The sequence below is a fragment of the Lycium barbarum genome, chromosome 3, assembly GCF_019175385.1.
Source record: "Lycium barbarum isolate Lr01 chromosome 3, ASM1917538v2, whole genome shotgun sequence".
Classification (NCBI taxonomy): domain Eukaryota; kingdom Viridiplantae; phylum Streptophyta; class Magnoliopsida; order Solanales; family Solanaceae; genus Lycium; species Lycium barbarum.
The window spans coordinates 70,743,778-70,768,142 of NC_083339.1; the positions used below are offsets into that span (position 1 = coordinate 70,743,778).

Genomic DNA, 24,365 nt, shown 5'->3' on the forward strand with positions numbered 1-24,365 from the left:
TCCAAATTTACGAGCCACATTAACAACAACACAACAACAACCAACTACCATCCATGTACAAGAGAATTACTCCGATACCATTTCAATAGCAATCCGAAACAGCCCACTAAGACTACAACATCAAAAATATAATTTTCGATCTTTACTTCGCAAAACTACAACCACACGGAGAAGAGTATAATTGTCATGGACGGCAGCACCTATACGTATTTATCACTAAATTTCCATCCCCTCAACATGAACAAATTATCTTCAATTACCATACAACAATAACGACAACACTAATCAAATTTAGCCCATCGTTGCTAAATTGGAACAACACCAACACGGTCCAAACGGAACCTTAACGTTAACGTATATAATTTCTTGCATCCAATTCCACTTAATGAGAGTTAATCTCTCGATTCCAACATCATCTAATCCAATTACACCATAAAAAGAGAAGGTCTTACCTTAATTTAATTGGAGCAAATTCTACACTCACTTGCACCAATTGCACTATTTCCTCTTTCTCAATTCAATTCCTTATGTTTCTACCATCTCCTTGGACGTGTAAAGTACCTTAGGATTAAAAAAAAAATTAAAGAGGATTGCCATGGCCGTGAGCAGCCATGGCTAAACTATGAATTTGTTTTCAACAAAATGAGAAGGTGAAGTGTAAATCCTTAGTCATCCAAGGCCATATATATGCAGCCCCTAAATTCTACACGTGTCCCACCATAATGAATCATCCACTTTATTTCATTTTATTATATTTCTTTTTTTTTAATTAGAAATCGGTGGGGCCCACTCAATTGTCTAATTAACTAACTTAATTAATCTTAATTAATCACTAATCCCCACTTAATAATCTAATCATAGCTAATTACTCCCTAATCTCCATTAATATTTCTACACTAATTGGAATTTACAAGCAAGTCGTGCCATATTAAAAATCGGGATTAAAAGTCCTTGTCTCATATCCCAAAAATAATCTCGCCCTTAAACTTTTGTCGATTAGCTTACGAATAATCCAACGTACAAAAATACGGGATATAACATTGGGTGTCAGTCGCGGCCCTCCGGTTTGGGTCGTGACATTCTTTACTCTTCGAATAAACCAGAATGTCATCAATAAATACTATCACAAAAGAGTCTAAGTATGGCTTAAAGATGCCATTCATCAAATCCATGAAAGCAACTGGGGCATTAGTAAGCCCGAAAGACATAACAAGAAACTCATAATGCCCATACCTAGTCCGGAAAGCTGTCTTAGTGTAATGTGATTACTTGAATTGGATATTATAAGTGTATTATGGATGTTATTGTGGTTGTTGGGAGTTGTTTTGTGATATGGTGGAAGTTGACGAAATAGGGGAAATGCTGCCCAATTTTCATTAGACTATGAATTATTCTAGTTTGAATTTAAAAGTATCACTAAGGCTTAACCATGGTATGAACCCTTCTAAATGTAGATTATTCAAGCGTCAACGGTGAACGTTAGATAGTGAGAAGGCAAAGAGGTATGTAAGGCTAACCCTTCTTTCAGTAAGGCATGGTTGCTTGGCTATATATATATATATATATATATCCTTTCATGAGTTCTATAATGTCCTCCAAATGATTCTATCTCTAAAGCTACTAAAGCTCATGATCCACGATACTTTCATGATTTCCATTGCATCCTTTATGTGATAGCTGATCCTCCAAGGATAGACGTAACCAAAAACGATAATGGTAATGATGTTGATGACACTTATGGACTCTTAAGTATACGTGTCTAAGTATGTATCACTATGACGTAACACCGAGCTTATATGGCCGGGTATGATATCTATTGCGCGCACACCACTGCAGTTAGGTACGGATACCACTGAGCCTTGGTAGGGCCAGGTATGTATAATCACCGAGCCTTGTCATAAGCCGGGTATGTGAAACCACCGAACCTTCATGGTCGGGTATGCTATGGATATGAATATGTATATGAATACGGATAAGAATATGGATACGGATATAGATATATGTATATGTTTGTATGTATGTACACGAGCACGTATTAGAAATGGAAGGTCCCTGTGAAAGACAAGTAAGTACTGACGATGGTAGCGTTATTATCTCCCGATTCTCCCATCTTATGTTGTTTCTTATGCTGTCTCTTATGTCCTATTATGATGTTGATTATGCTTTACATACTCAGTACAATATTCGTACTGACGTCCTTTTGTTTGTGGACGCTGCGTCATGCCCGCAGGTGGCCAGGGAGACAGGCTCGATCCATAGCTTTTCTTATTCAGGGACTACTTAGGGGAGCTCCATTTCATCCGGAGCTACAGCTTTTGGTATTATTCTTTTGTGTACATACATGGGCACGGCGGGGTCCTGTCCCGCCTATATGATGTTACTTACTCTTCTTAGAGGCTCGTAGACAGTTGTATATGGTTAGATGTCTTGAAGCCTTGTCGACTTATATTTTGTATACCATTTTGATGGCCTTGTCGGCTTATATATATATTGATGTGGGCATAGTTGTTAATGATGGTATAAATGTGTTGTTGCCCAATGAGTTTAGCATTATTGATGTATAGCATTCATGAGTAAGCCATGTGGTCCACCTAGATGTGAATACGAATGTACGATAAAAGGTACCCGGGTCGGTTAGCACCGGGTGCCCGTCATGGCCCTCGGGTCGGGTCGTGACACATTTATAGATTCAAAAGTTTTGAAAGAGGGAGACACACTAGAGATTTGGGTGTGTAAATGTGAGTGTGGAGATGGCATAGGGTTTCATGTATTTAAAAAAGAGATAGAGATCATAAATATTAATTAGTAGATCTCTATTATTCAATTGTCTGTGTGTATGCTACTATTTTGATTAAGACAATGATTAATGTTATGTGGATGTGATTTTGATTTTAATTTCGGATAAACACTTCAAAACACCTTAACATCAAACTTCTTCATTCATACATGATAAAATAGATGTATATGTTACAAAATTTGCCATAACAAAAGGCAAACAAAACATAACATAGCCGAGACACTACCACCACTACCACTATCTATGGCAATTTGATTTTTCCATTGTTTGAATTGCCACTACGGAATACAAAACTTATGAACACAACAACAACACAAACAACAAAACAAAAAACGAAATTCCTATGGAACCTGCCCCTTTAGTCTTCCTTGTGTCTTCTTTTTTTGGTCCATCAACCTCGACCAAACCCATGTCAACACTAATCGAATTATTATCGTTAGTAGTGATCTCATCCAATTCCTTCTTTAAACTCTCATATTGCACCAATTCCTTCTCTAAATCTCTAATTTTGTTAACCAATTTTGGGAGGATAAATTTTGATCTTGGATCAACTTCATCTCTGTCCCTCCAACGAAAAAACTTGCATTTTTTAGCCTGAAAAATATCAAAACAGAGCATAATTTTACAAATTTAATTTTTCAATAAATCAAAAAATAGGAGCAAGACCATACACCATAATAGGGACAAGACCAGTATCTTCTTCCAGGGTTGTTTTTGGACCAAGAAGTTTGCATGTGCAACAAATTCCCGTGTGGACATTGGACCACGGTTCTAAGCATAGGATCACTCTCATTCATACACAATCGACCAAGGTCAATTTTTTCCATAACAAACCCTAAGAAATGAAAAATGACTAAATATGAGCAAGAATTACTCAAGAAATTTAAAAGAATAAATTTTACATGAACCAATTTAAAGAGAAATAAACCCTAACTAACGAACCTCTTTCCAACGATTGGAGCGATTAAGGTGTTGATTTTTGGAGCTGCAACGATTGGAGTGGTTGAAGTTATGGAGTTGTTTGCTTTTTTGACAAAAAAATGGAGATGGGTATTAAATGGGGTGAAGAAGAAGATGAAGTAGCCATTGGGTGTAAAAATGGAAGGAGTTTAAATTTATCTATATGACATCTATGTGGTAGTCCAGTTGACATTTTAAAACACGTCAGATGCTGTTTTTTAAAGGCCATAACGCGCCACTGAGCGGTGTAGTCACGCTCTTGTCCACATCAGCAAAAAGGGAGCATTTTAATACTGAAAAAATTTGTCCAGGGGGGTAATAGGACCAACGCAAAGGTTAGGTGTGTAGTTGAGATTTTGGTCAAACGTTGAGGGGTATTTTGAGTATTTTCTCATCAAAAAACCGAAACATAATCCCTCGACAAAGGTAGCTTAATTGATCTATTATGAAATAAGCTAGTCTATAGATGGATGCAGTTTTCCTCTTCAAATTACTATTAAAATACACTTGTCCATAGATGAATGCAACTTTCCTATTTGATTTTGGATTGTGAGACTTCTTGCTTTCAAGTACTACTTTCTTTGATAAAATGTTGGTATCCCTATTTGAAAAGCCAGTTTTGAGAAAAGCTAAAGCGGCTGGGTAAGATTTAACCTTTCACTTTTAAACTCTTTCAGGAATGACAAAGATACCAAAGTGCAACAAACTTCCGGCAATTTAAGCGAAAAATGTCAATCATATACTGTCAGACCTCTCCATGACGGCATCCTCATATAACAACACAATTCTATAACAGCCAATTTTTTTCAAAATCGATCCTTTATGTTATGTTTTACCTCTACAACATTTTTTTACCTATAGCAACAATAAACATCTTTAAAACAATATGCTCTTTGTAAAATTATTCTTCTATAATAGTCATCTTCTTTTTTTGATAATACAGCGATTAATCATCTTTACAGATATAGAATCTTTAAGACTACCAATAATAGGTCTCGAATTTTTTACCAAATATTTTTATACTTTAATACACTATTTATGACAGATTATTATATGAATATATATTTTCATCATTAAAAGATTTTTCTTCGTTATACAAAATATGATTAAGCTTTGTATTTGACAATTAAAAATAAAAAATTAGATTTTATGCATCTTTTTTTGCCCATAACACAAAATATTATTTAAATGTCAATGATGTTATAGGTATATAACAATCATTCGCTACAATAGTTTCTGACCCAATGATGCTGTTATTGATAGGTTTAACTGTATATATGGAATTTTGGATGGATAACATTGTTGGCATTGCAAAAGATGTTCCGTCAGCTCAATTCAACCATTGTCCGAAATGCTCACAATTGGAACAAGGCCCAACAATCGCCAGTAAAATCCAAAAGCAGAAATGGCAAAGGTCGACCAAAAATAGAAAAAGGACTGCCTTTTCTTTACAACTCCTCGAGTACTGAAAATTACCTACATCAACAAAGATACAAACGGGCAATTTTTCATCTATTGCTCTCCCCCAAAACTTTGTTTGTCAATCCTGCAATTAGACAAACTGGCAGGATTTACAAGCCTTGAATAATAACCGCTGCTCACTGCTCAATAAAGCGAACCACTTTCTTAGGCAATAAGTTGGATCACATGGATCTGCAGCTGGTGCAACTTCAATGTTACTTCCAGCAAGTTCCTCAAACCTAAGAGGAATTAGGCCAATTAGAGCAGTACCAATAGAGAACTGGAGGTGGAGACCCATTCTTTTGGAGTCGCATTGGCAAAGTAATGCGCATAAAGAACTTCTTAATCTCTGAATCCTAACATCTTCATATCCAAAAGCTTTAAGTCCAGACCTGGAGGAGATTATTTATATACAATGTCGGTTAGCATTAACTGAACAAAACCAAAAACAAAATTAAATTCCAAGTAGAAACGCCACATTAAAAAATTAACACAAACAGAATTAAGAGATACCTATCAAAAAACAAATACAACTAAGAGATAAAAGGTTCAAGGTCCATAATATAGCTAGCCATCCATCCAGAGGTTCAAATTTATTTCATGGAAGGTCAAGGAGGCTGGTGACGACTAGCATCTACTCATTCACATACCTTAAAAAGATGGTACCTAGATCTAAAATAATCATCAATCAAATAATCAAGTACCCAACAGAAAGTGACTTGTGGTATTCCAATTTTGCTGCCCATCAATTTCATTCCAAAAGCTGGTTGCAAAATCATGCATACAACAGGAAATTAAGATACCCAACTACTACATGAAATTTGATCGTTTCTATTGCTGATAGGAAGTGATAGTCTGTACCAACTGCAGACGGAATTTGCTTATTTATCTCTATAGGCCCAGAAAACTTTTCCAAACTCCCTCTCAGAATTCTGACTCATTTTAAGCAGCGGCTAAAGCAATAAAAACCTTATTTTCTTGATACATCACATATAACAACATAATCTAAGCAAACTATCTACATATACATCTTTTTACTTTATAGTTTCATGTTAATGTCCATATCCATGTCTTAAAGCTTTCTCCATCGGCAACACCTAGACATAGAATAGCCCTAGTTTATGCAGATTCTGTCTACCAAATCAATGAAATAGTGAGTTCAGTGTCAGTCCAAAGGAGATCAGGCCAATAGATATGGACATTAAAGCTCTTATCCGCAAAGTGTTATAGCATATAGACCACCAATGAGGAAACAGCTGGGAAACAATTTTGAGGTCGTTCGGTTCCCTGAGCAGAAGTACTTCGACCAATCAGAATACATAACTGCCAACATATATGTGCATGGATGGATGAACTGGTCAAAAAGCTTTCTGGATGGCCAAACAAAAACTTATAACACAATGCCACTTATATTCTTGAATATGAAGCTATTGAAAAACATCAGGATAGAGAGAAATATAATAAAATATAATAAAGGATTAGGATATTACCCCATAAAAAAGGCAATGACTTAGTTCATAACAATCTTACCTCACAATATGCTGCTTCAAAGATTCCAAAACAAAAATAAACATCTAAATGATCAGAAAATGGTAAAAACACAAGTATGCAGCTCAGGCCATCAAACAACAATCAAAAATGAGAATAGAGCTCCCTCTCAAATTTCCCCATTTATAACTTAAGCACTATACGCAAGATAAAGGCTGAAAATAATTTAACCATGTTTGGACAATTACCTTCCAAGTTGTCCGAGAAGAGTAGTAACAGCAGCAGCATTGTGCTCTGTTGAACAATATTCAAATAGATTCAATAGTGGGCAGGCAATGTTGTCAAACATCCAATCCCAGCCCTGCTTGAGAGTCAAAAGAGAAAGAGCAGAATTAGGCAAAAACTTCGGATGAATGAATTGAAAAGAAAGTAATCGGCTACCCGACCCACCTTATTGGCCAATAGCATCCAAGCAATAGAATTATCCCAGATATTATTTTAAAAGGGAAAAGATTCTCCAAGAACAACCTCCGGTGAGAAAAAGATCCAACAAAAGATGGAGTGAGCACTAAAGAAGATTCAAATAAACAATTTAGGAGTTAAAAAATTAAGAATTTGGGTGGAGAAGTAGTAGGCATTAAAACTTCAATTTCTCCCATGTCCACTTGACAAATCACTTGAGAGAATTTCACAACCACCATGCGACCTAGCCATTCATTGCAATATAGAAGTACACCTTGCTAGCCCAAATAAACCGTGACGAACTAAGTATAGAGATCAATTGTGTGAGAACTAACTGAAAGACATTAAAAGGGGAAGAAATATTACTCTATCCAATTAAATGGTGTAATTCCTAATAAGATTCACCTTCATTATTCCTAAATGAAATCCATTTGTATTTTCTTTCGCATTTTCCATCCTTCTGCAAATACAAAGTCCAAGATGTAAATGCACCATACTAAGTTAATGTATTTGTACTATTTGTATCTCATTTTGCATTAATAGGAATTAGAGTGGATTAAAACGTTCATGCCAAAACGTTGACTTAAATGAATCAAATAACCTATAACTAATCTATGTAAATTATATCATAAAAGAGTTAATGATTACCCATTACATGACAAGGCTTTTTTTTGTTTTTTTGAGACTGGTACCATCGCTTACATGACAAGACTAATTCCAAACAATTCTAATTTTTTGTTTTATAAGGTCTTCCAAACAATTCTAAAGTGTTCTCTGTCAAGTCCTTCTATGAGAAGTGTCTGGCTAGGACGGAGGTTAGCTTTCGTATGATTCGGTATGGATACCTAAGGTACCGAGGAAGGTGTGTTTCTTCTCGTGGCTAGCTACTAGAAGGGTGATTTTAACAGCAGAGAATCTTAGGGAACGCAAGGTTCTTTGCATAAGCTGGTGTTTTCTTTGTAAGGAGGCAGGTGAGAATGTGGATCATATTTTGCTACATTGTGAGGTAGCCACGAGGTTATGGTGGAATATCTTTAGATGGTTTGACGTTTCCTGGGCTATGCCAAGATCTGTGAAGGAGTTGATGACTTGATGTTGAGCTGGAAGAGTGGAGCTAGGAGAAGAAGGCACAAGGCTTGGAATGTTACTCCTCTTGCTTTCATGGGGTCGTTTGCAAAGAGAGAAATAGGAGAGCTTTTGAAGGAGTGGAGATGAGCTTAGCTCAATTAAGGAGTAGTCTCCGATCCCTTATTGTCTTTGGTGTACCTATGCAGTTCCTGTTTGTTTAGAGGACTGGGTGTCTTTTGGAGATAACCATATTTTGTAGGTTCTCCTATTTTGGTATACTTCTTGTATATGGCCAAGTTGGCCTTGTTATATCAATGAAACTTTTACTTGATCAAAAAAACATATTGACCAAAGGCAAACGGCAGGTATGAGACAGCAGGCGGCAAAGCATGGAAGAGCTTGTAGTGGATGGGCAAGAGGACGGGAGGGGAAGTTAGCGTGTTTGGTTGAGTGAGAGGAGGAAAGAGAGAAGCATGCAAGTAAAAGCACCCCCGTTATCTCGTGAGGGAATGGATAAATTTATACCAAGAGAGGTTCATAATTCTGATGCCCTTCACTATCCAGTCATATCCTCTCAAAAAGAAACACAAATATTGGATAAATTCCCGTTTAATACTCTTGAAAACACAGCCTCCAAGTTCCTCTCTGACACTCCATTCCTTATCTATATCTTGAGGTCTACCATTTTTATATCCACATTTATCATCTATATTCCTGGATTAAATGCAATAATTTACTGAACCTCAGAGCGGCTCTGGCAAACTACGTATCGAAGGAAAAATAAACACCATCACAGAACCCTATATACCAATGTCAAACAAGATACAAACTCAAAATTCAATCTAAGGAGATCCCTTCAGCAGAAGATTCAACCACATTTCGGACCTCATAAGGTTGTGGAAAAAAAATGCTCATCAAGGTTTGATCGTGATCTATGAAGCTACGTCGCATGTTGTTTGCTAAATACTTCCATATGAAAAAAGTGTTAAGAGTAGCTTTAGCTATTCTATAAATGAAACTTTAAAAACTCTCTGAAGCAATTATAAAGAATTTTAACCGTTTGTACAAGAGCTCTCTGCAAAAATTTAAGTAACTAGGCTGGCAGATTTGAACCAACTTGTACAGAAGATTTTCATTAAGCACTCATCATTTGAGCTACAAACTGTTCATACTGTATACCCAGCAATAGCAAATTAAGGCTTCAATGATTAATTTAATTGTTAAGCTAAAGTGTTACTCCTTTCCCATCTGCAACAATAAGTAACGGTGCGGTAATTACTTTTAAGAAATCAGCATCCACTACTGAATGAACAACGAACAGATTTTGGATCTCCCCTTGCAAGTGGGGTTCCTAAATATGAATACTACAAAGAATGCATAAAAAAAACATCCTAGTCATTTGAATAACATTTCTGCACACTTCTCCAAGCAATAAAAAGGACAGCACAAATCAATACTATGGCTTTTTAACTAGCTAAGGTTAAAAAAAAAAAAATTATTAAAGAATTAATAACACAGAGAAGCCAGTAGTATGCGGAAGTACTTATCACTGATTATTGATAATATATTCAGCCGGAACTTTTTAAACTTATAAAAGAATGACAGTGTCCTGCAACAGAGCAATGTCATTCATTTAAAGAAAAAGAATGATCCGCTTAGCATTCCTATGTCCTATAATAGCACGCAAAACTTCATACTTTCTTTTGGAAAGCAATAACAGAGAAACAACAAAGAGGATAGAAGTTCACAAGATTATAGAGTAAACAAACAAAAAAAGAAAGAATCTTACCATGAAACCTGCAACAAGCTCCACCAGTGCAAGGGTATCAATCAACTGGCATGAATCCCCAGAAGTAACATAGGCCAACTGGACTAAATCTACTCCATCTGAGCTGATTCCACGCCTTGATGAGTTCAATGATTCCATCAAATCTGAACCCACAGCAGAGCAAGCATAATTCTTAAGACTATCCAAGAGTGAGGATGCAACAACATCCATGGTAGCTGCACCCTCTGAAAACGGGCACTTACAACCTGAACAAATCCTAGACAGAGACTCACCCGAAGATGCAACACAGGAAAGAGGACTAGGAGATCTATTCTTGTGAATAAGCATCACCAATGACTTCATGACAGTCATAGCTAAACCATACTCTTTGGAGGTAAAGTATTTAGAACCACATAGATAAGCAAATACATGAAGAAAATTTAGAGCATCAGATCTCAGCATCATTAAAATGTTGCAGGAAGCCTCACAAACAAAACCAACATGGTCAACTGCGGCACATACTGATGCTAGCAAAATGCCTCCAATTAGCAACAACTGAGTAGGAGCTGGTTGCTTGCACAAGCTTATACTACGACCATCCAAAATAAGATTGATTCCTGAATCGGATGCAAGCTTTGAATCAGAACTTGCAGCATGCACCAGCAATTTACCATGCAAAAGAAAATCCTCCATAAGAGAAAGTACATCATACAAGTTGCAAGATTCCACAAATACCCTTCTCGTATCTTCAAGTGAGAGTTCTGCAAATATGGAAGATTAGGAATAGCTTAGAATATACAATGTAAAAGTTTCCGGGAAACATCTTACTAATGCAAATAAACAATAAGGCCAGGAACCTTTATATATATGCTGAGAAACAGTATTAATGAAAAGGACCAGGTCTCTCTCCCAATCGTCTCCAAAGGCTCTCGTTGCAGTATCAGAAATGTGGAGTAGTAAGAGCGAAAGGAGGACACATGTCTTCTCCCTGAAAAGAGTGGCAAGAACGAAGATAAAATGTTAGCTCATGTTTCATTATCAACATGTATTCAAATTTGAAAACATTTGCTATGCTAATGAAGCATAGGAATAACACTTGAGGTAAACAAGGACAAGGACAAGACTAATGCACATAAACTAAGAACATCGTACACGTCTGAGAATGACAATTTGGCTCAAAGCATCTTAACTCATGCAAACAGCTTAAAATATGTAAATACTCCAGATTGCAATAAGAAATAAGGCATCTAGAAGAGAAGCCAAACAGAATAGATTAAACGGACCAATCCAGGATAATTTATAAGAAAAATTATATAAACCTCCATACATCATCATCACAACCTCCTAATTTCATTATTAACGAGTGATTCCTTTTCTATGTTGTAAATCATCTTGTAAATCATCCTTTCTGATCACAATCAACATGTGCCAAAAGACCAAGTGCTTTTCAATTGTTACAAACAGGCACAGTGAAGGGAATAGCAGCTTGAGATTCACAGTGAGGGGGGAATACATATGGTTAGGTAATGCAGGGGACCAACATGTGTATTGGCCTTGGAAAGAGACCTATAAGGTCAGAACTCCTTTCAAAGTGTCATGTTGTGTCTGGCTAGTAGCAAATAAGGCATATCTTACCCATGAGAATTTAGAAAGAAGAGGCTGGCAATTGAGCTCCAGGTGCTTCTTTGTAAGGAAGCCCAGAAGACAATAGCCATCTGTTTTGCATTGTGGAGTACCTGATCAATTGTGGCAGTTGTTTTTGACCCTGGGGAATGTGAAATGGACGGTTCCAAGGAATACCTATGACCTGTTGAGATGCTGGAACATTGAAGAAAAGAATGTAAGGAACAAGAGATGGTGGAAGGCCATCCCAGCTTGTAGCTGAACAGTTTGGAGAGAAAGGAATGCTAGGTGTTTTTAGGGCAAGCAAAACTATTTACAGAAGATTATGCTTGAATGTATTTTGTTTTTTCATTTCTGGTGTAAAGAATTTTTTGTAGTAGAATCAAAGTCAATATTACAGCGTTTGGAGTCTCTCTAAGTAGGAGACGATAGTAGGACTTACTGTTTTCTTTAGTGAATTTGGCTTCCAGCAGCACCAGCACAGATTTTTGTGCTGATGAATATACTGTTACCACTTCCAAGAAAAAGATTGCAGGCCGTCAAGTGGCATATATTTGAATATCTCATTCATGACCATTTGACCTTAGGCTAGATCTTTTTTCTCTTCTTTAATACGCGCAGGCCCTGGGCTAAATCAAACCTTCTAACTCTTAGGGTGTGTTTGGGAATTGATGTGTAATTACTAGGTTAGTAACAACAAAGCCTAGTAATTACAAATATTTGTTTGTATAACGTAATTACAGAGCAATTCTCTGATCATGTTTGGTTGCACAAGTGTAATTACATAGTTAGATATTATTTAATTTAGAATAAAGTTTAAAAAAAAAAAAAAAAAGTAAACCTTTTCTAAATTAACAAGTAAATTTTAATGTATGACAATTATGTGTGTAAGAAATATTAAATACTACTTATTACTAGGTACTTAAAATCCATTTTTTAAAAATATATTAAATAATTATAAACGGGTAACTAATAGTAAGGAGTAACTGATTTCTTCCAACTCATGTGAATATAATATAAATTGCATTTTTGAAAAACAAAAAGATAGATATGATTTAGATTCTTAGAATGTATTTTTCTATAATAAATATTTATATTAATGAATAGAAAACAAAGCTAGTAGAACACAAAATTGTTTTTAATTATTGTTCCTCGTATATTTGATTTGGAAGACAGTGTGTAAAACGAATAATATATTTGAAATGTCACCTTGTAATTACACTATATAATTACCAGCAATTCTCATCTCCCCTAAGAAAGGAGGAGTGTACTAATTCCATGCGGAGCAAGTAATTACTTGGCCAGATATATGACCAGCCCAATAATGTGCAACACCCAAACCAATTACAAGGTAGCTTCCCAAACAGGCTCTTATATACATATGAAAGTAAAAAAGCATTGAGAACTTTGATTATGTCATACTGATATATCAAGAACAAAGTATAGATGAACATCCCTGATAAAAAAGCATAGTATAGATGGACATGATTTTGGTATGTCCAATGCAAAGTTAGCGCAAAACCCAACTAACAATAGAATAGATAGCTTACTTGTTTGAAATTTCTTCAAGATTCAAAAGAGTGACCAAAATACTCCCAAGAGAAGTATCTCCTGATGTAGGCATTGAGCAAGACAACTGCTGGTAGCACGGTAAACACTTGAAATGCTATTCTCTTTATTGTTACTTGACAAGATGACACATTACTTGGCAAAACCATCCTGAAAGCTTTCAGAGAATGCAAAGCTTACTTTATTCACATAACTGTACAGTATTTATACTAGAACAAAAAGATCAGAAAAAACTAATCAATCCCTAATTCATAGGAGATCCTTAAATCAAGGGATTTCCTCTTAACTATTTTCCTAGAATAACTCCTAATATCTTTTCCTAAAATACATCATATCACATATTTATAGGAGCAGATTATAATCAAATCTGTCAGCTCATTCACAGAGCAGATTGTGATTAAATCTGCCAGCTCATTCGACACTCCCCCTCAAGTTGGCATGTACATGTAGAACATGCCTAACTTGCTGACAAAGGTCTCAAAGGTAGTTCTGAAAAGACCTTTCGTGAAAATATCTGCAACTTGTTCTTTTGTTGGTACAAAAGGGATACACACACTTCCATCTTCAATCTTCTCTTTAATGAAGTGTCTGTCCACTTCAACATGCTTTGTTCTGTCATGTTGAACTGGATTATGAGCAATGCTTACGGCAGCCTTATTGTCGCAATACAGCTTCATTGGCAGACTCATAGGTCTTCTTAGTTCTTGCAATAATCTCTTGAGCCATAACATTTCACAAATTCCATGTGCCGTGGATCTATACTCAGCCTCAGCGCTACTTCGAGCCACCACGTTTTGCTTCTTACTTCTCCATGTCACTAAATTTCCCCACACAAATGTGCAATATCCAAATGTAGACCTTCTATCCGTAGATGAACCAGCCCAGTCCGCATCCGTATAAGCCTCAACACTTCTTTGCTCATTCTTTCTGAAGAACAACCCTTTCCCAGGGGAATTCTTTAGATACCTTAGTATTCGATAAACAGCTTCTCGGTGTTCTTCTCGTGGAGAATGCATGAATTGACTGACTAGACTCACAGCAAAGGCGATATCAGGTCTAGTATGAGACAAGCAAATCAACTTGCCTACCAATCTCTGATATTGGCCCCTATCAATCAATTTTCCTTCCTTTGCAAACTTTACATTTGGGTCAATTGGAGTTTCAGCTGGTCTACAACCACTCATTCCTGTTTCTTTTAACAGATCACGAACATACTTCCTTTGTGAGACTATAATTCCTTTCTTTGATCGTGCAACCTCCATGCCAAGAAAATACTTCAGCGGGCCTAAGTCCTTTATCTCAAATTCTGAGGCAAGACGTTCCTTTAAATTTTTTATTTCAACCACATCATCTCCTGTGAGGATGATATCATCGACGTACACTATAAGAACTGTTGTTTTTCCTTCTAGTGAATGTCGAGTAAACAATGTGTGATCTGTTTGTCCTTGCACATACCCTTGCTTCTTCACGAATTGAGTAAATCTTTCGAATCAAGCCCGTGGAGACTATTTGAGGCCATAAAGAGATTTTCTAAGTCTACATATATTTGACTTGTACTTCTCTTCAAAACCTGGCGGGGGGTCCATATAGACTTCTTCCTCTAATTGCCCATTCAAGAAAGCATTCTTCACATCTAACTGTTGAAGAGACCAATCAAGATTTACCGCGATTGTCAAGAGAACTCTAATTGAGTTTAGCTTAGCTACTGGAGCAAACGTCTCGACATAGTCAATGCCATATGTTTGCGTAAATCCCTTTGCTACTAGGCGGGCCTTATACCTCTCCAAGGACCCATCTGATTTGAATTTGGTGGTGAACACCCATTTGCAGCCCACTGGTTTTTTTCCTTTTGGTAGATCCACCAAGTCCCATGTCTCATTTTTTTCAAGAGCTCGCATTTCCTCCAAAATAGCCTCCTTCCACTCGGGAACTCGTAGAGCATCCTGCACATATTTTGGAATCTCCACACTAGAAAGTTGTGAAGTAAAGGCTGAATAACTAGGAGACAACTTTTTATAGGACACAAACATAGAAATAGGATATTTAGAGGGATTTCTAACACCTTTGCGTTTTGCAATAGGAAGATCCAGATCAGAGAAGGAATTAGAATTAGAATCAGGTGGAAGATTACCTTGGATTCCAGTAAGGTCCCGCGGAACTGACTGTTGATAGTGCTGAGAATTTTCGGTCTTTTTGCCTTGAGTTCGGTTCCTTCTCGAATACACCTGTATTTCTTTTGTTTGTTCTATGTTTCCATTTTTAATTTTGTCATCTGAAGGCTCTACAAGTTCATTATCAGAGTTCTTATCATATAAGTCACTTGGGTCCCTATTATCTCTTGGATCACACTTATTCATATCTTCTCCTATATCCCTCACATTAGCATTTATTGTAAAGTCTACCTCCTTATTTGTCTGATGTCTAGTTTCCTCAATATCCCAAAAAGACAAATCTTCACCTACATGATACTCCCCCTGAAGATGAGTAGTAAAATAGAGTTGGGACTCAAAAAAAGTTAGATCCATTGTGACAATTATCCTTCTAGCATGTGGATCATAACACTTATATCCCTTTTGACTTGGAGCATATCCTACAAAAACACACTTCTTAGCTCGCGGTTCAAGTTTACTACGATTATGAGGGATGAATATGAACAAACGTTGTACACCCAAAAACCTTCAGTGGCAGATCTGCAGTTAGTCTAGAACTAGGAAAACTCTCTCTGAATACATTAAAAGGTGTTCTAAATTTGAGAGGCCGGGATGGCATCCTATTAATAAGGTAAGTAGCAGTCAAGAGAGCCTCTCCCCAAAGGTACTGTGGAGCTTTACTAGTAAACATTAAAGCCCTCGTTACCTCTAAAAGGTGCCTATGTATCTGGACAAGAGCTTTGGTGTACTACCCCATTTTTTAAAAAAAAAACTTCCTAATTGTTCATTAAAAATTTCACGACCATTATCACTTCGGAAAATCTTGATTTTTTCATTAAATTGTGTTTCTACCATGACATAGAAAGTTTCAAACACATTTTTTACCTCCGTTTTGTCCTTCAATAAATAAACCCAACTCAGTCTAGTATGATCGTCAATAAAAGTTACAAACCATCGCTTTCCAGACATTGTTGAAATCCTAGATGGTCCCCAAACATCACTATGAATCATCGTAAAAGGCTTTGAAGCCTGATACTTTTGAGAGGGAAAAAAAGATCGGTAATGCTTAGCCATTTCACAGAATTCACATTGGAACAAAGACGGATTTTTATTTCTAAATAGTTGAGGTAACTTGGTCTTGGTCTTGGTCTTGGTCACTACCCAGTGTAATCCCACAATAGTGGGGTCTGGGGAGGGTAAGATGTACGCAGCCTTACCCCTACCTGGGTAGGGAGGCTGTTTCCGATTAACCCTCGGCAACCCTCCTCCTTTATCCGGGCTTGGGACCGGCAATGTGAGCGAGCTCACACAGGCGGAGTTTAGGTAACAAATGTCTTAAATAATAAAAACTAGGATGTCCAAGCCTATAATGCCAAAGCATGACTTTATTCAAAACAGAAGTAGAGTTCAAACAAATTGGATTCAGTTGTAGTAAGTTGTTCCCATTCTCAAGAAAATAAAGACCTCCAGATTCTCTAGCACTGCCAATCGTCTTCCCCGAGACCTTGTCCTGAAATTCACACAAATCAGAGTCAAAAATAGCACGACAATTAAGAGAACGGGTTAATTTACTGACAGAAACCAGGTTGCAAGAAAGTTTTGGAACATGAAGGATATCATGAAGTGCGAGAGATGGTGAGAACTTAACAGTTCCTCTTCCAGCAATTGCAAAGAAGGAACCATCAGCTATCTTGACTTTATTATTCCCTGCACAAGGAGTGTAAGTAGAGAAAAAATGGGAACTTCCTGTCATGTGATCACCAGCTCCTGAATCTATGATCCAAAGATTTATTTGGTTAGATTTGGCAATAAGAAAAGCTGACGGTACAATACCTGTTTCAGCAAAAGAACAAAAAGGATTAGAAGGATTTGGTGCACTAGGACGAAATTGTGGAGATTGAAGGAGTTTGTGCAGAATTTCCAGTTGTTCCTTTGTGAATGGAGATGTTTCTGGAGCAGATTTCTATCCCTGATCAAAACAAGTTTGGAAAGCCTGACCATGTTGATATTGAGAGCCACGATTATCAACTCCTTTCTTCTTCCAGTTTGGTGGTTTCCCATGAATCTTCCAACATGTTTCACGGGTGTGCCAGTGTTTTTTACAATGATCGCACCATGGCTTTTTCTTTTTGTCGTCTTCATTTTTCACTGATACAAGAGCTAAAGAGTCTATGGCAGGTTTTAGTTCAAGGTTAAAATCAGGTTTTAGCATAACTTTCCTCCTAGTTTCCTCTCTCCTAACTTCAGAAAAGGTTTCACGAAGTGAGGGCAAAGGGTTCTTTCCTAGGATTCGTGACCTAACCTCGTCAAACTCCCGGTTTAGTCCTGCTTAAAAAAGGTAAACTCTCTCATTTTCTTCCCTTCTTTTTGGTTTCACACTATCCACCGGACACTCCCATTCATCATTGTAACACTGGTCTAATTCCTGCCACAGAGACACCATTTCATTATAATAAGCAGTGACTTCCCTCTCACCCTGCTTAGCTTGCCATAGTTTAATTTTTAACTCAAAAATTTGAGAGGCATTTTCTACATCAGAATATGTCTCCCTAACGGCTTCCCACACATCTTTAGCAGTGGGTAGAAAAAGATAAGGTTTACCTATGACTGGTTCCATGGAATTTATTAGCCAGGCAATCATGAGTGAGTTCTCTGATCTCCAAGTTTTCAACTTTGGGTCTCCGACTTCTGGCTTTTTCGTCTCTCCGGTCAGATGTCCCAACTTTCCACGGCCATCGATTGCAAGCTTTACGGATTGTGCCCATTCCAGATAGTTCTTCCCGTTTAATCGATGAGAAGTTAACTGGAAGGGCATGTGAGAAGCATCGCCTCCTTGTGCCATTAGATTTTTTGTTGGAGAAGAACTTTCGTCTTCTGTTGATGTTCCAGAAGAATCTGTTTTGCCCATATGGTATTAGGGATAAAACTCTCGCTCTGATACCATGAAAGCTTTCAGAGAATGCAAAGCTTACTTTATTCACAGAACTGTACAGTATTTATACTAGAACAAAAAGATCAGAAAAAACTAATCAATCCCTAATTCATAGGAGATCCTTAAATCAAGGGATTTCCTCCTAAGTTACTCGGACTCTTTGAAAGTGTTGCCGCACCCGTGTCGGATCCTCCAAAAATACACTACTTTTGAAGGATCCGACACGCACCCGACGACATTTTAGGCGAGTCCGAGTAACTTAGATTTCCTCTTAACTATTTTCCTAGAATAACTCCTAATATCTTTTCCTAAAATACATCATATCACATATTTATAGGAGCAGATTATAATCAAATCTGCCAGCTCATTCACAGAGCAGATTGTGATTAAATCTGCCAGCTCATTCGACACATCCCATAATGGGACCACTCTCCTTTCCAGAGAAATCTGCAAACCCTCACTTGCAGGAGCAGCTAAATCTGATCTCCACAATGCTCCCGATGCATCTCCATAGGGACTGCAAGATAACTTGCAAGCGGCACCAAGGTTTAATCTCTCAGATGAATCAACATGATCTTTTTTCTCAGGTAATGATGAATTTTTTGGAGGATCAAAGGTACGGTGTTTTAACTGGTTAGAATTGATTTCCACATTGATAACATCAAAATTGCCTGATGAATACAGAGTCCCCATTGCATTTGAGAATCCCTCATATAAACGGGTGTTAATCGATTCAAGTGCCACACTGCTATGGTACTGAATCTCAGGAAGTGTAGGCGATAAAGGCATTTCAATTGCTAGACGATAAGATTCTTCATCAATATCATTATCCAAATTAAGAAGTTTTATATAATCACCACCGACAAGTTCATCAATATCTCCCAGATCATCATCTTTCCCATCCTTCCAATCCTGGGCAGTTTGTGGAAGGTTATAGACCGTTGGAGATGGATATGCGCAAACATCGGATTTGACACCAGAACTGTTTAAAAGCTGCAGGCCTAGTTCATAGGATTTTCTTCTCTTCTTGCGAGATCTAAAATGCTCACTGCACATATCATGCTGCATGCCAGCTACCAAATTCTTTTTCTCATCATGATGTCTATCTGTTCTACTATTCAACATACCATCATGCAGGGAGGTTTTCTGTCCCAGCTGTCTTTGCCGCTTGTTACCCTCGGAATTTAAGTTTTCATTATATTCAATGGCATCAATAGATCTCCTCATCCTCTTATGATGTGAGGCTCTCCTCTCAGTAGAAATACAACTGATAGGACTCTTGATATTACTTTCAGCAATTGCTACAACATTCTCATTGTACTTTTTTCTTGCATCTCCAGACAAACTGGATATGGTCAGTTCTAAGTCCAATTTTCCTCCAGCTGATTTAGCTGATGTTGTGATAGAAGCACATCTTTCCTGTGAGCCCACCAATAGCCTATCAGAAAAAGACGTCGAACTGGAATTCATGGCAGAACTCTGTAACACTTTTTTATTGGAACCTCTAAGCAAATGCTCCAATTTAGAGTTAATACCTTATATTGATCCAGGGTTGTTCCCTCCAAATACAGGAAGCGAAGGGACACTACAATTTATCTTTTGCTCGGATGGATCAGACACAACAGCAGCTAATTGCAAAGTATCATTTCCAAGATGACAGTGCGTATCAAAAGCTTCAAAACCAGAATAATTGCTTTTCAGGTTGAAGCTGCAAACCTGCACAAGCAGGAACATCACATCATCAAGAAACCATCGAACCAGAGTTTGCATCAATTTAATTAAAGGAAAAAGGGAATAAGCAAACCAACATAAATTAAATGGATATTTATGTGACAATGGAGCAGGTATAAAGAAGTGAGCTCTTTCTGAACATATCATATACTATTTTCAAAATTCTGCGGAATATTCCCCAAGAGTGTGCATGACTCCAAAAATAGTCAAAAGAACAATGTTAATGAAGTTCAACAAATTCTTGAAAATGTTAAGCTAGTTGTTTAAACATTCACAGTTTCTGTTCCTACCAACTCCGGTTCTGGTAGAAACATACTTCCCCAAGGTTTATTGAGAAAAACTTGATCAAAAACACCTTCTTACTATATGAGAGCTTTAACTATATCAAGCACCAGAGAAACAAACCTTTTCCAGGTCATGCTCATCACCTTGAAAGAAGCAACCATCCAATATATTTAGATGTCTTGAGAAGTGAACAAACTCCTGCTTTAAGCTAAGTAGATTTTGCTGTAGTATATAATTACGGGTTTTTTCAAACTTGGCTACTTCTTTGGCATGCTTTACCAGCCTCTTTTCAAACTTCAATTGCTTCTTCAACAGCTTACCTTTAGCAGTTTCAATATGTACATTACTATCATATGCACGAAGAGGACAATCAACAAAAGACCTTGCAGAAATTAGCTTTTCAGTTTCCTTCTGCAGTTCATCAAACTTTTTTCTGTAATTTTCAACCTCTTCAGATAGCTGATCAGCACGATCTTTTTCTTCTGATGCCTTCTTTTTACATGCTTCTGCAGCCTTGATTTGGTTCTCCTTTTTTTTCATCTCTGATTTCACACGCTTTTTCTCAACCAGCAGCTTCTGTTCCATGTCTTGGATCCTTTTTTGGGCTGCACCAGAATTCAGAGTTACATCTACCATGGTAACATCTCTCTCCACATCACCTGGACCAAGCTCAGATGATAATTGAGCAGTTCCAAGAGTTGTCCCTTCACAAGGTACGATGTTAACCATTTTACCAGATGCCATGAGTTCACTAATCTCCTTCTTCAAATTATCAATCTCTTGTCTATCCTGTTCCAGCTGCCCATATAGATCAGTAGCACGACTTTTTTCATCCATGGCCATCTTGCGGTCGGTTTCTGCAATCTTTTTTTGGTCAGCAGCTTTCATCACTGCTGCATCTGCACGTTTTCTCTCTTTAGATGTGTTTTCTCTTTCTGCCTCAAGCTTCTTCTTAGCATCTTCAAACTCCAAAGTCACCGAAGCTAACTTTGATTTCACTTGATCAGCTTCCTTCTTCAGATTTTCCAAATTAAGTCTATTTCCTTCGGCTCTTTTCCTTTCAACATCAGCAAGTCTCCTCTCTTCATCAGCCCTTGTTTTCTCAGCCTTCCATTTTGTCCTCAAGTCGTCAGCCTTTTTCCTCGCCAAGTCAGCCTTCTTTTTCTCCGAGTCTGCTCTTAGTCGTTCTTTCTCAAGAAGCTCGTTGAGCTCATTTACCTTGGTTTCCCTCTGAGAGAGATGCTCCTTAAGCTCTGTAATTTCTCTCCCCCCATCATTTTTCTTCAAGGAAAGAATCTCATTCTTCAACCGAGCAACTTCACTCTCTAAAGAATCCCTTAAAGCAGATTCCTTTACCTTTTCCTCCTTTTCATTATTTGCCCTAAGTTTCTCATCATCAACAGCTGGACAAAATACAGCAGCAAATCAATGTGTGTCAGTGACAAGAAACAACAAGGGAAACAGACACAATACCAAAGAAAGTTAAGTGTCTAACAATACAGTATTCTCACTACACACCAAGTTGCTACGACACCAATAAATACACCAAGTGTTTAAATTTCTAGGCACTTACTTAATCATCAGGCAGCCCGGTATAGGCAAAGTATTACTAGCATTTTCTTTAACGAAAGTGGAGTCCCAGCGAACGACTAGTTGGTCTTAATTTCCAGTGCTTTACTTGTTTTTCCTCTTGTAATTTACAAAATTTCTAAATGCTTCTAGTTGTAAGTTAAAACACAAAAATGTCATTTCAGTAAGAATACCTTTCGAGAGAGACAAATTTTCGGATTGCATTTTTTTGACTTGTTGTTCGTAAATGGAGAGACCTTTACGAAGAGCATTTCTTCGCTCTTCAAGCTTGGTGTAGCCCTCTTTCAATTTAATGTACTTATCTTTCCACTGCCCAAAGACAAATCCAAAAATCAGCCAGAAGAAGAAGAAGTAAAACAACAATTATAGAAACACGTGAATACATATACTTACAGTAATACAGCAGGGATTACTAGTAAGTTGTTCTTGTTTAATCATTACATCATCCGCCATTGATGTTCCTTCATACCTTAGGGCATTATCCGCTAAACCCTATATTCTTAAACAGTTAAACTTAAGAACCGGGTCGGTTGGGGTTTTATCATTCAAACCGGGTCCGCCGCCTAACGCCGCTATCACTCAGGGCTGCTCAACTCGGACACTTCTGAAGTCAAATTACTTTACTACTTAATATAAGAGCTGATCTGCTCTTTTTGTCGCCTCGCAGGTACCTAATTGGGATATTGAGAATAATTTCAATTCTTTGATAACTTGCACGTGGCTGGCTGGCTGCTGCTGCAATTGGCTTTGCTGCCGCCAGCATTAATTTTCGAATATTACTGTTTAAGTATTTCTTCTTCCCCTTTATTTGATCTCTTTCTCCAATAATATTATTTCGTGTTTTTAATTTTTACATTTGGTCTAAAATTTTCTTTTAAATTTACTCTTATTTTAATACGTGAGTTTTTACGTGATCAACAAATCATACTTCCTCCATTCCTTAATAAGTGTTGTTTTAGGCTCATGAAAACCATTAAGAAATTATTTACTCCTAAAAAATTAGTAGTGTTTTTACTAACTTATCCCTAATCAAGTTTTACTACTTTCTAGAAAAAGAAAAATTAGTTAATGAATATTGACTATTTACATAACGGTAATCTTGAAAAAAATTGTCCAAAGTAATCCTAAACCATCAGCTTTTATATTAAGTAGTAATTATTTCGTGTTTTTAATTTTTACATCTGGTCTAAAATTTTCTTTTAAATTTACTCTTATTTTAATACGTGAGTTTTTACATAATCAACAAATCATACTCCCTCCATTCCATAATAAGTGTTGTTTTATGCTCATGAACACCATTAAAAAATTGTTCACTCCTAAAAAATTAGTAGTATTTTTACTAACTTACCCCTAATCAAGTTTTACTACTTTCTAAAGAAAGAAAAAGTATTTAATGAATCTTGACTATTTACATAACGGTAATCTTGGAAAAATTGGCCCAAAGTCTTCTTGAAATCCTAAACCATCACTTGTTTTGAAAAAATTGAAAAGCCTAAAATACCACTTATTATGGAATGGGGGAAGTATTAAATAGGTACTTCCTTCGGTCCAAAATAATTGAGGTTTTAGACCTAGACACGTATATTAAGAAATTCACTTACTCCTACAAATTAAGAGGTGTATTGACTAAAATATCCTTAATTAAGAGAGGCTTTGAAACTATAACAAGCATTAAATGTGTTCATTGAATTACGAATGTATCAAGGGTAAATTTGGAAAAAGAATAAAATACATTCTTGATAAACTAAAATCTCAATTATTTTTTACCAACTTTTAGAGAATATATCCTCAATTATTTTAGACCGGAAGAAGTACTATTTAATTAAAACACCTCTTACTTTCTTCGGCAAGTGAATTACTTAAAAGGTTTGCCCAAGACCAGAGGGATTACCTTTTAGATTATTTTTTCCTCATATATTTTGGTAGAATTTAGAGAATTTTGAACCCATCTTTTTCCAACTGAAGCATTTATTAGATCTTATCACATTTAACTATATTTCACGTCATATGTTACTTTTTATATTTTTCTCTCTACTTATTTTAAACCTCCAAAATTGTACTTCTTTAGTAAGCTCATATGTGCTTAAATTCGTTCTGGAATTATTTTCAGGTATAATTTCAAATTATTTTTACTTTATTGATGTACTTGAATTATTAATTTGTGTAAAGACATTAAAATAAAGCTATAAATATAAAGTTATTAAAAATGTTATTTGTTGTATAGATGATTTTATAAGATGAAAATATAAATCTTTTTCTAATGCATGTTAAAATAAAATATATTATTAAAATCATAAATGTTATAGCCCGTATTTTATACGTTCGGATAATTCAAGATAATTGCGAGAAGTTAAGGGCAAGACTATTTTCCAAAGTTATTCTAATATACAAGTTGTTTATTAGTATGGAAATATTGAGAAAGGCTAAGGGTAAAAAGAAAAATTTACAAGGTGGTTCATGGTAATATTGAGGAAGGCTAGG

At 36.6% G+C, this 24,365-nt stretch overlaps 2 protein-coding genes across 6 annotated transcripts; both read right to left on the reverse strand.

Annotated features, from left to right (window-relative positions):
• Positions 1–5,008: 5,008 nt before the first annotated feature.
• On the reverse strand, positions 5,009–22,663 carry LOC132631555 (uncharacterized). Of its 5 annotated transcripts, XM_060347133.1 has the most exons (8): positions 19,406–19,424; positions 13,178–13,346; positions 11,640–11,822; positions 10,862–10,992; positions 10,298–10,765; positions 10,026–10,168; positions 6,955–7,067; positions 5,009–5,610 (listed from the first exon to the last, which is right to left on the reverse strand). In XM_060347133.1, the coding sequence occupies exons 2-8, from the start codon at positions 13,249–13,251 to the stop codon at positions 5,310–5,312; spliced, it is 1,413 nt and encodes a 470-aa protein (XP_060203116.1). In that variant the 5' UTR covers positions 13,252–13,346; positions 19,406–19,424; the 3' UTR covers positions 5,009–5,309. The 5 variants fall into 5 exon arrangements, with proteins under 5 accessions (XP_060203116.1, XP_060203112.1, XP_060203115.1 ...); XM_060347129.1 differs by lacking the exons at positions 5,009–5,610; positions 6,955–7,067; positions 10,026–10,168; ... (2 more) ...; positions 11,640–11,822; positions 19,406–19,424 and adding exons at positions 19,814–19,994; positions 20,415–21,697; positions 22,058–22,193; positions 22,278–22,663 and having other exon boundaries at positions 13,209–13,346; XM_060347132.1 differs by lacking the exons at positions 5,009–5,610; positions 6,955–7,067; positions 10,026–10,168; ... (2 more) ...; positions 11,640–11,822; positions 19,406–19,424 and adding exons at positions 19,814–19,994; positions 20,415–21,697; positions 22,058–22,193; positions 22,278–22,663 and having other exon boundaries at positions 13,219–13,353.
• LOC132631556 (uncharacterized) lies at positions 16,664–18,254 on the reverse strand. Its single transcript, XM_060347134.1, has one exon. The coding sequence runs from the start codon at positions 18,252–18,254 to the stop codon at positions 17,676–17,678; it is 579 nt and encodes a 192-aa protein (XP_060203117.1). The 3' UTR covers positions 16,664–17,675.
• Positions 22,664–24,365: the final 1,702 nt, after the last annotated feature.

Coding starts and splice junctions, on each gene's coding strand:
- LOC132631556 (XM_060347134.1), bottom strand. CDS start 18,254: ATGGGCAAAACAGATTCTTCTGGAACATCAACAGAAGACGAAAGTTCT.
- LOC132631555 (XM_060347129.1), bottom strand. CDS start 22,337: ATGGCGGATGATGTAATGATTAAACAAGAACAACTTACTAGTAATCCC. Junction 22,194..22,277: donor GTAATCCCTGCTGTATTACT/GTAAGTATATGT, acceptor GTCTTTGGGCAG/TGGAAAGATAAGTACATTAA. Junction 21,698..22,057: donor AAATTTGTCTCTCTCGAAAG/GTATTCTTACTG, acceptor TATTTTGTCCAG/CTGTTGATGATGAGAAACTT.